General features: G+C 44.0%; 1 protein-coding gene across 1 annotated transcript; it reads right to left on the reverse strand.

Moving 5' to 3' along the window:
• Positions 1–1,898: 1,898 nt before the first annotated feature.
• On the reverse strand, positions 1,899–4,007 carry gpr182 (G protein-coupled receptor 182). The gene is made up of 2 exons (XM_015968186.3): positions 3,875–4,007; positions 1,899–3,458 (listed from the first exon to the last, which is right to left on the reverse strand). Exon 2 carries the CDS (start codon positions 3,453–3,455, stop codon positions 2,367–2,369), a length of 1,089 nt encoding a protein of 362 aa, XP_015823672.1. The 5' UTR covers positions 3,456–3,458; positions 3,875–4,007; the 3' UTR covers positions 1,899–2,366.
• Between the last annotated feature and the right edge of the window lie 8,098 nt (positions 4,008–12,105).

Here is a 12,105-nt window from a genome sequence, read left to right on the forward strand (position 1 = left end):
CAATTTAATAATTTCCTAAATAAATATGTGAGTTAAACAATTTGCACATCTTTTTTTTATTGTTTTGAGATCAGTCAAAATGTAGCTGTTACTTTATATTTTTAATGGACTTACTTTACATGCAGCTCCCCATGGGTGGGTAGGAGCAGCTGTTAATAAACCTGAACTTTCTAAGCGTTTTCACCAGGCGCGCAGATAGGGTGGGGGACGGGGTGGATCTGCCCCCCCCCCCCCCAGATTCAGATTGACCCCAATTCGTCCCCCCCAACTAACGCCAGAAAGAAAACGAAATCGGAGGTTAAGCACTTGAAGCTCCTTTTTCCAATTACATTGAATGTAGCATGACGTAAACAAACACCGACTCCAGAGGCGCCAAAATGGTTGCTGCTAGGATGCAGGATGAAGCGAAAAAGGCAAGCAACGATTACTGCGTATTTGAAAAAGACCAACAGTGTAAGTAGGCGGGACCGATCTGTCTGTTTATGCATGTTGGTTCCAGTTTCAGTACATTGTTGTCAGTGTTGGGACATTGTTGTCAGTGTTGGGACTTGACTCGTTAAAAGTGTCAAAGCTGACTTTAACAAGTCTCATCTACAAATATGATCCCTCATGAAGTTACTACTTTACATCATAAGACAGTGGAGATGTGTAACCTTCAGGCTGAGCAAAGTTTTGGAGTTTTTAGAGCTTGAAAAATGCCTCCCGCCGAGAGGCAACATGAAGAGCGCTAATATTAGATAAAACGTATAATTGCTAGCAGATCTGGTCATTGTTGACTGATCACTTTGTCTGGTCATGACTGACTCTGATTATGAAGCAGAATATTCACTCTGATGAAGAAATTCACTCATCCAGCCGGGACGATTGACGCTGCTGCAGCATCAGACATCTGGTGCTGCACGAGAGGTGTGTGGAGTTTACAAGCTCCAAACGTTGGGTTTGATGTTTGTTTAACCTTCTTTTGGATGTGATGGATGTAGAAATGATGGTAAAACCCTGCAAACGTGACAGACGTAGCGACAATGTAAAAAAAAAGCCATGAAAAAGGGACAGATGCCGATGCATTTTGTGTGGAAGTCAAAGTGTGTCACATAATCATAAAAAAGTAAAATATAAAATTTAAAAAGAGATTTATATATTTATATATAAATAAAAACTTTCCAAATTTAATGAACATTTCTAATTAACGTAAAAATACGAAGGAACATCTGTTTGTCAGGCTGAAAAGTTTGGGAACCACTGCTCTAAGTGATAAGTGAATATCGTTTTTTAAATGTATTTTATGAGCAGTTTTTTAGGGTTTTTATGTTTTCTGAAAATATTGGTATGCTGAAAATAATTTAATGTTTTGCATAAAGCATGAGGTTTTGGTTAGTAATGATTGGAAGAATAACAAATGACTGAATTAAATAGTGGGTCGCCTCTGACAGTGCGCCCCAGGGCAGCTGTGGCTGCATTGTAGCTCATCACCATCAGTGTGTGAATGTGTGTGTGAATGGATGAGTGATACACTGTAGTGTAAAGCGCTTTGGAGTCCTTACTCTGAGAGGTGCTATACAAGTGCGGATCATTTATTATTTATGGTGTTGATCAGGCAGAGATTTGCTGCCAGCGTTCCACTGCTTAATGGCTTCAAACACATATATAAAAGTGTTAGTTTTTACGTAAACCATTGGATGAAATTACACAAACTGACTGAGCTCTAGTTAAGGCTCTTGCAATAGTTTGTTTATGTGTACGTGTGTGTGTGTGTGTGTGTGTGTGTGTGTGTGTTTGGGGGAGGGTACATTGGAACTTTGTCCCCCCCAGTTTGAAAATCCTATCTGCACCCCTGGTTTTCACTGCTCATATTCTGAAAGGTCAACTCTGCTTTTCCTACTTAAATGAACACAAAAACATTCTGAAGGTGTTTTATTCCAAATAAACAGAGCATTACTACACTGGAGAGAGATAAATAAGCTTCAGCGGCTAACTCCGTATTTAATCTGCAGTAAAACGTACTACTTTCCTTTTTGCATGGTTGTTGTAGGGATGGAAGCACAAAGCTGTCCTGATGCTTAAGAAGATCTGTTTACAGACATTCCTGGTGAGGCGATGTTGGGAGATTACAGTCATTCCCAGAGATCCTGTGGGAGTAGAGCAGCTCTGCAGAAAAACAAACATTTCCTGCTGTGCTCTGTTTAAAACTGATCACATTCATGCTGACAGGGGGAAAAAAAGGAAAGCAGGAAATGGATTATGAGAGGAGATTGTGCCCGATCACAACTTCTGCTCTTTTAAAGCGCTCAGGCTGGATTCAGCTCTGTCCAGTTTTCACTAAAATAACAGAAAAAGTCTCAATTATCATGCAGTTCCAAGCTTCTTCCTTAAGAACCCACATCAGACTGACTGGTGCTCGCATTACTTATCTTGCGCTGCTTCCCTTGGCCTCCGTTCCCTCCATTAGGAGTGTTGGGCTTAGGTCCCACTTCCACCTGATCCAAATTTCCATCTTTGGGTAAGGAGCTTATCACCGCGTTGATCAGGTTGTTCCGAAAGGTCTTGCTGAGGAAGTTGTAAAGCAGAGGGTTGGCGACGCAGTGTAAAAGGGAAAAGCCCTGAGCCACGATGTAGGAGAAGTAGAGGACTTCCACAGTGTTGCAGCTGAAGATGAAGGGGTTGATGTCGTCTATGATCATCAGCAGCATAATCAGATGGTAGGGGAGCCAGCACGTGACAAACACCAAGGAGTAAATGTGGACCAGCCACACGTCCCGCTGACCTTCCACATCTGGGGCTGTTTTAACAGCTCGGGCAATCAGCACGTTGCAGGTGATGATGACTGCGGCTGGGATAAGAAACTGGAATATCATGCAGAGGAAGGACACAGAAACAAACCACTCAGTGTAGCTGTAATCAGGCATCATGTAGCAGCCCGGTTCTTCCCACTCCAGGAGATCCACATGGACGTTCTCCATTAGGGCCAGAAACAGGGAGAATGCCCACAGGCCTCCACAGAGCAGCCAGCGGCGCCTGCCTATTACTGGGAAGATGGATGGGCACGAAGGTCTGGTCAGGGCCAGATAGCGCTCCAAGGTCATGAAGGCCAGGAAAAAGGAGCTGCTGTAGAAGTTCACCACATAGATGAGATTGGTCACCTTGCAGAGAAAGCGTCCCCACAGCCAAACCCTGTCCATGGTCACCTCCATCATGAAGAAAGGCAGGATTACGATCACCATCAGGTCCGAAAGGCTTACGTTGATGATGCAGAAAAGCACCCCATTGGCCGAGTGACGCCGGCGCCAGTTTACCCAGACCACCAGCAGGTTCTCCAGTAGGCCCACCATGAAGATGAACAGGTAGAGCAGGAAGAGGGCGATGCGTCTGTAGCTCTCATCCAGCTTGATGGTGCACTCGTAGACAAACCACGGCGTTCCATTCAGGAAGTCTGAGTGGTTATGCTCGTGGGCACTCATCGTCTGGAACAGGAGGCAGAGGAAAGGCCTCAGATCAGATTCAGTCTGAGTGTATTAGATCTAGCCTTTAGACCAGTTATCAGGTCAGAACCTGAGTGATGCGTTTACATATCATCCCTTTAAAATGAAACTCTCTAAATTGGGCGTTTCAGACCTGTACTTTGAATCTGCTGGAAAGGACTTTCCAAGCTCTATAATCCAAACCATCAGGCAGAAAATAGGACCAGTAACAATTGAGGAACAGAAGAATCTAAGAATAAAATACATTCAAATCATTTTATGTCCGTTTCCTTCAAAGACCTGTTTTAACTTGAGTTCATTTCTTATGTATTTACCACTTCCTGCACCTTTTACATCACACCTAAACACATACTTGTGTTGAAGATCTACTCCAGATGAAGTTTTGACCCATGTCCTACCTTGCTGTGCAGCTGGGCTCCTTCTCAAGAGGGTTTGTTCTGCAGGTTTGTCAGAGTCCACAGAGGAGCCGTGTCTCTCCAGCTCTGGTGCTACAGAATATCTGAGGCATCAAGCAGCCAGGAGTTTGTTGCCTCCCACTTCCCACCGGCATTACCACACAGATACTCAGAGATACAAGACAGGACATCCTCAAAACGGGATCAGAGGTTGAGCTGGAGTCCAGAAACATGTGGAAACCTGACCAGTTTTTTGTAATTAATAAATAAATAACCTGCCCTGCGAAAAATTAAACTTGAATCTCATCAACAAACTAGTGTCTCATCAAAAACGTGATTTGTGGGTTTTTAAATCTACAAAAAAATGTTTCTTTTGTTCAACTTTGAGGGAACAAGTTTTATTTTGTCACACAGAGTAGGTATCAGCTGAGTCGAGCATGTTAACCAATCAGCCCAGTGATTTCTGTGTGAGCGCTCAGGAACTAGCATACCCAAGAGAACAGATATGTGCACATCTGGACAGAAAAGTGGCATACCAACAAAACTTGAGTGAGAAGATCTCCTTTAGGTTGAAGGTGTGTGTTCAGCTATGGATCATACATCAATGTCTCTGTCTTGGTTCTTACCAAGTAAAATGACTTTTATTCTTACGATATAATAGTTCTATGGTCAAAACCAAACATGTTAATTCAGTTTTTTTTTCTCACAAAATCTCTTTCACAAAACTCAGCAGGTTTAATCTTGACAGTCTCTGCATCCTCAGGAATAATTTGTTTCAGGGCTCTGTCACTTTAAGAGAACAAGTTGTTTCTGTCCACCACCACCCCCTCCCCCCCCCACCCCCCACCCCCCCACCCCCGCTATAAGCCGAGATATCTGATCAGATGTCTGAGAAGGACTTGGAGTAGAGCCACTGCTCTTCCAGCAGCAGCCCTCTTTTGCTTGTGAGAGGTTCTATTCTAATTTACATGCCATTTCAAAGAGTCCCTGTTTGTGACATCACAAATGAGGACTTTTTGGCATGTATAATTCCTAAAACCAAACACTGAAACTAAAGGGATAGACAGGTTTTTACTCAGGTTTGAGGTGTTTTTAGAGGCAGTAGAGACCCAGATGGCAGTACAAAATGATACAAAAGGTGAGTTTTGCATAAAATGTCCCCATGTATGAACAAAATAAAAAAATTCCCTTCAAATTGATTTTAGGATGTTAAAACTGCAATGGCATATTTGGAAAACAAACACTTTCCTGGGTCCTCCATTCATTACACGCTCAGGTATTCATCAACTAAACACCAATGGTGTGAGCAGGGCCAGATTAACACTTTGTTGTACCCTGGGCAACAATATTAAAGGGCCCCATCATCACGACCCAAGGATCACCACAATATGGTCACATACAGAATATTTTACTGTAATACGCAATACTTGAATGCCTGACATCACGTAACCCGCTCAGGGTAACCTTTGACCCACCTTGTGTGGACTGACCAATGACGAGAGGGTCTTAACTTGAGGCCCTCTCTTCATTGGTCAGTCTGCATGAGACTGACTCTCAACTGACATTCAAAGTCATAGGCAGCGAAGCGTCTCTGTCAAGGGCGTCAGTTTGTTTTCAGAATTGCTGGGGACAATAACCATACACTTGAGTGGGGTTTAAAAATTGCTGGGGACAATAAAGTAGGCTAGCACGGGTCGGCAATCCGCGGCTCTGGAGCCGCATGCGGCTCTTCCATCCATCTGATGCGGCTCTCTGTGCTTGTAAAATAATGAATGGATATTTAAATAAAATGCTTTATATTTTACTGCATTAATTTTACATCTGTATGCTAATTCTAAATGTAAAGATTGTCTGCGTAAACATGAACAGGTCCAACCCGGTCTACTGTGAGACCGGGTTGACGCGTCACGCTTATGCGTAATCATAGGCGCTTCTGAGCTGCTTTCTGACCTTCCCCACCTACAAAGTTTAATTACAACAATCAAACGTGACAGAGCCTGGATTTGTATTCTGAACAGTCTAAACATGTTTTAAAAAGAAACGTACGACAAAAGTGGCACCTGCAGTAAAACCACCAACAGGGTGAAAAATACCAAAAATTGAAGGCAGAGACGGGCTACAACTTCTGGATCCACTTTATATAAATCGTTTTATTGATTATCGTCTAATGAAAGATAATTAAGACGTACACGAGCGATCAGGCGCGTTGCAAGCTTTTCAAAAGTGTGGGGGATGTTGTCTGTGCCTAAAATAATTTCATGTTATTCATCTTGTTAGTTTAATTTCCATAATAGCGGAGCAGGTGCGAATTTTAGACGCGTCACGCATGTCTCCGTTTTAAACATGTTTAAACTGTTCGGATTACAAATCCAGGCTCTGTCTCGTTAGATTGGTGTAACTAAAGTTTGTACTGAATGAAACTTTACATAAAACCATGTTGAAAAGAAAAGGATCTGATTAAATCATTTCCCCTCATTTACAGTCATGGAGTACAGCTTAGTGCGCGTGTCTCTGGGGTTAATCAAGTTTAATTGTAACATTAATGTGTTACTGGACACGCTGGTCTGGTTGGTTAGACCAGTGTTTGAAGTGGAAACACCCCCCCCCCCCCCCCCCCACACACACACACACACCAATTAAAATAATGCTGATAGTGTGGACTAGAAGACAGGTGATGGTTTACGTATTTAAATGATGATCAGGCTGCTGTAAATTGTAATCTCCATCCACATCCAGACAGAATTATCTATTCTTTCTCTATTTGCTCTGCTCTTGTCTGGGCTGACGTAGCTGATGGTGCGTGCGGTGCGCCTAACTAGCGGCTGATGCACATTTTACACATTTGGAGAGGTGGGCTGGATGCTTTGCTTTTACTGGAAGATGGTCCACTTAACGCACGGGTGTAGACTACATATTAATGACAAATGAATGAAAATTAAATTGGGAGTTTTTACTTCATATTTTATAAATAAAAATGACGGGGAAAACATTTATGACGTCTTTTTAAACTAAATTTTCTAGCGCGACCTGCCTGCTTCACTAAGCCACTGCTTATTAAGGCCCGTCCAGAATTACTGTGGCCCACCCAAAAATGAAAACCTGGCGCCGCGCCTATAAACCTCTGCAAATTGTTGTTCTTCACTTTATCAAACTCAGACTTTGTATAGCTAATGTCAAGATGTAAAATTATGAATTCAGTCGAGCTTTTCCGTCCCTCCCTCTCCTGCTCTCCTGGAAACCCGACATCGGCTGTTAGAAGCGGGAGGTGAAGAAGGAGATGAGGCAAACAGAGAGAGTGCGACATAAAAGAAACCAGACTGGTGTGGAGGTGAGCAAAACAGCTGGAAAAGTGTGGGTGTTGAATCCCCCACGGGTGCGATGCCCCCGGCTGCTGTCACCTGTTGTGAGCAGCGCTCTGCTGTCTGAGGGTAGGCCCCGCCCGCAACGCTGCGGCTGCTGCGGTGTTTTCTTTACCGTGGGAAACGGGTAATAATGGCTCTTTGATGGGAACAGGTTGCCGACCCCTGGATAAGATCTGAGCTGGTAAAACAAAAATCCTCATCAGCAGGCTTTTTTGAAAGTGGGGGGGACACAGCTGCCAATCACAAATTTTGCCGGGGACATGTCCCCGGCGTCCCCGGTTAAAATGACGCCTATGGTCTCTGTGCAGCGCAAAATCCCGGGTGGACAGTTTGTTTAATATAGGGTGACCATATTTCCATTTCCAAAAAAGAGGACAGGTGATCTGTGCCTATGACGTCACACTATGGCAACGCCACACAAACAACTTTGGGACCCATTTCTTTGTAAGAACTAAAATTAATATCAGATTCTGCCAATAAAAGAGCTCTAAAACAATTCATGTGTAAATATTTTGTATGTTTATCGCAAAATCTCATTTTTCTGCTTTAGTGCTGCAACAAGGTTTTATTAATAATAAATTATTATACCTTTTGTTTTACTGCAGCATCAGTAAACTTCATGTGCACAGATTATTAAGGATGCTTGTTTCAGCTGTGAGATTAGATGATAGGGTCAAATAAAAAATAAGTTGTCACACACTCCATGGAAACTTTCAGAGAATCCACAAATAGTGGCTTTCAAATGGTTTTGTTACTTTTTGCAAGTTTAGAAAAGAAGCAGATGAGACAGCATGTCTGATAATTTAGTTTTTCATCTGACAGTATTACAACATGTCAGCAATGTCTGAGGGGTTTTAACAAACACTGTATAACTAATACTCCTGGACAGGGTGTGAATTACACAGAGGCTTCTGGGGAGCCCTAGCGTGGCGAGCCAGACTAAATAAATGTATACATAATAAATAATACATTTATTTAGTCTGGCAATGCTCCATTGACGGCTCTCGGTGGTGGGGCGGGTTCTACCGTTGTCTTTCAAATGATTTCCACATGCTACTGGACAATGAATGTGACATACTCACCGCAACAGCTATCTGTAAATGAGGCGGTCCACAGTTGAAGAAGGAGAAAACACATAATTTTTTCTAAAAAAAAAAAAAAGCACTTAAATACATCTATCTGCTCCTGATTCTAATGAAGCCCAAGTTTTCTAATAGTCCAAAATTGATGTAAAAGCCGTTTCAAACGAGCTGTCGCCATCTTGTTTCACTCTGTTGCATCATCCCATCCACCAGGCATATAAAGTGCCCTGATTGGCCCACAAAGCAGACAAAGCTCTGTGATTTGTTCACTAAGCAGATAGAGCACTATAATTGGCCTACCAAAATGGACCAATCACAGGTCTTTATGTGTTTGAAACCCCTCTAGAGAGCTGTGATTGGCCAGCCAGAATGCTGTTAGGGGCTGCAGAGGTTCCAGTGGAGCGTTCCGAGACCAAACTGTCATGGTCTGAGGCAAGAGTCTAACCCAGGACAGCAGAATCAGGAGACAGAGTCAGATTGAAATGAAAAAAATAAACATTTTTATTAAAACGGTTAACTAAAGGCTCACTGGAAGTCCAGCGGGTGAGGGAAAACGTAAGCAGCGTCTAGAGGGAAGAGTAGCAGAGGTGAGTATGGGAGTTGTTGTCCAATAGGGGAAACACTGACGGAGAGACTTACGGTTTGTTTTGCCTTGGCCCCCAAAATGCCTTGATATGGCCCTGGCTGTGTGACTGAGTTTTGAAGGTGATCTGAATTGTAAAGCGGAGGGCGCGTTTCGATGCTGCGTCAGTGAGCTGAAATCACTGCAGCACAGGTGATGAGCTCCGCAGTAGCAGAGCGCTTCAGGCACAAATAAGACAGAAAGTAGAGAACATGTGCGGACATGAACAATCGTGTGTTAATTATAGTTTTTTGGTCGCGCCACTTTGAGAATGGACCGTGATGTAATGTAGGTAGAAAACTTTTTTCCGGCTCCCCTGGATGTGTAGGATATACAGCTCCCCCATAATTCAATCCCTGCTCCTGGATGAAAAACTGGACATTTTCACCAATACAAGAACCCCCCCAGACGCCCGGACAGAGAGTGAAAAGTGGTCATGTCCGGGGAAAAGAGGACGTATGGTCACCCTAGTACAGTATTTTGCTCATGCCCTTGCTGCCCTGGGCCTGGGCCCTTTAGAATTTGTGGACCCCTGGGCAATTGCCCAGTTGCCCATATGGTTAATCCGGCCTAGGGTGTGAGAGGTTCTCTGCTTAAAAATATCAGATAACAAGGAACAGCCAGCTGCTACCCGGCAAACATGTCTGTTTCGGCCCATCATGGGCTTTTGTAGGCTGTGTCTGGGGTAATGTGGGCAGAGCAAACCCACACTTACCCCAAAGTTAACCCACAAGGATCTTGTGTATAGTTGCATGAATGGGGCCCATTTATGCTTTCCCACTTGGACCCCTTATAGATTAAATTCAGGGCAACTCAAAGATGAATCTGCCCAAATCTATCCCAAAACTACCCACAGTGGCCCCGTTGAGTGTCAGCCCATGTGGGGAATCCAGGGTCTGCTCAGTTTATTGTAAATGATAAATGGTAAAAGGCCTGTATTTGTATAGCGCCTTCTTGGGGTTATATAACCCCCCCAAGGCACTTCACAACACAATCAGTCATTCACCCATACACACACATGCTGGTGGGGATGAGCTACAATGTAGCCACATCTGCCCTGGGGCACACTGACAGAGGCAAGGCCTGCCGAACACTGGCGCCGCCGGTCCCTCCGACCACCACCAGCAGACAAGGCAGATTAAGAGTCTTTCCCAAGGACACAACAGCAGCATTCTCTGATCGGAGATAGGATCGAACCAGCCACCTTCCGAATTATTTATTCGGCATCCCACAGTGGGATCTACACAAAACCTACCCACAGTGGCTCATTCGGTGTCAGCCCATATTGGGAATCCAACAGTCTTCCCAGATGAATCTCTTTGAGAGATTTCTATGTGCTCAAAAACTACCCACAGTGTGAGTGATTTTTAGAGTTAAACTGGGTGGAGTGCTTATTATTCACACGGGCTGACGCTAGCAGGGCCACTGTGGGAAGTTTTTGGAAACATACTACTGCTGGATGCCCACAAAGTCACCCTGACTGATATAACTGAGCAGTCTGTTGGATTCCCCATTTGGGCTGACTCCCATAGGGCCACTGTGGGTAGTTTTTGAGCACATAACACTATGGAGTGCCCACATATATAAACACAGTTAACGGATAAGTGCAAACATCCATTGTGCTGGCACAGATTTGAGCAGATATATCTGTGGATTGTCCTTAAATCTCTCATATTATACAGAGGCATCTGGGGCAGCCCAGTGAGACGTTGGGGTGAGTGTTTTTATCCCATATGGCTGACCCTCCTTATCGAGCTGAGGTCGAAACTGATGTCAGAGGTCCTGACATGAAACCTATACATTTTTTATTTCCATCTTCTATCACAAAGGAATATGTTCATCCAAGTTCTGTGATGGAAGCAACGTGTTTGAGTATAAACAGAAGCTCAACAACATGCTAAGAGGGGACCTGAATTCTTATAAGTCAAGATATCACAGACATGAAGATTTAAGATTGTTCTGAAGGTAAAATGAGGTTCAATCGGATACTACATTGTGTACCTAATAGAGTGGCCACTGTGTTTATGCTGTTTGGGTACATTTCACACAGTCTGTGGCAACAGGACACCTGTGTATGCAGATTCATTAGACTCAGTTTATTTTCCAGCTTTGAAACCCTTCAAGAAATGAACCCCATTTTTCTGATCTATCCCATATTTAGATATGAGTAACCGTTTTGTTTTAGTTCTCTTTACTGTTTGGGTTTGGATCAGCTCAGCACTGGTGAATGTCCTTTGACCTAACAGGATTGTGTGTGTTTGTGGCTCTCAGAGGTGGAGAACAAACTGTAACAGCAGTCCCCATAGAGGAGAACAATGACAGGAAGCTCTGACAGGCAGAGTGTAGTATGGGGGTGCGTGTTGTCTGGGTTTCATCAAGCTCGTTGTGGAATGAGGCTGTTTAACCTGCAGGACCACACACATCCTCATCATAATGTTACATCAATACTCTGCAGTGCTGAACTGCAGTTGGCTGTCACCTCCACCTGGACGTATGATGATTGACATAACTACTATTGGGGCGACGGTGGCACAGGAGTTAAGTGCTTGCCCCGCAATCGGAAGGTCGCAGGTTCGAGCCCCGCTCAGTCTGTCGCTGTTGTTGTGTCCTTTGGCAATACACTTAACCCACGTTGCCTGCTGGTGGTGGTCGGAGGGACCGGTGGCGCCAGTGCTCGGCAGCCTCGCCTCTGTCAGTGCGCCCCAGCGCAGCTGTGGCTACATTGTAGCTCATCCCCACCAGTGTGTGAATGTGTGTGTGAATGGGTGAATGACTGATTGTGTTGTAAAGCGCCTTGGGGGGTTCCAGGACTCTAGAAGGTGCTATATCAAATACAGGCCATTTACCATTACTATTTTACTCAAACATTCAGATGGAACACTGAGACTGATGCAGGAACATCAGAGCATGTAGATCACCTTCAAACTGACCTTTTATGTTGAGGAAAGATGGAATTATAACAGTTCTGCACAAATCTGATATGATAGTTAAATCTCATGACATATGCCAGCTGTTTGCGTCCGCTACATCCCAGTGGCCTTTCTGAAACTGAACTGGCATTGTGGAACCAGACTGCTGTATGTGTAAAATGAAGCTTGGCACAGGTTAGTTTGTTATCACTACTCACGTTTGAGTTGTGAAGCAGGCTTGTCCTGGGTAATAGCCATA

This window comes from Nothobranchius furzeri, chromosome 15, assembly GCF_043380555.1.
Source record: "Nothobranchius furzeri strain GRZ-AD chromosome 15, NfurGRZ-RIMD1, whole genome shotgun sequence".
Lineage (NCBI taxonomy): Eukaryota > Metazoa > Chordata > Actinopteri > Cyprinodontiformes > Nothobranchiidae > Nothobranchius > Nothobranchius furzeri.

What these genes read in the sequence shown, in the direction of transcription:
- gpr182 (XM_015968186.3), bottom strand. Translation starts at nt 3,455, where the DNA reads ATGAGTGCCCACGAGCATAACCACTCAGACTTCCTGAATGGAACGCCG.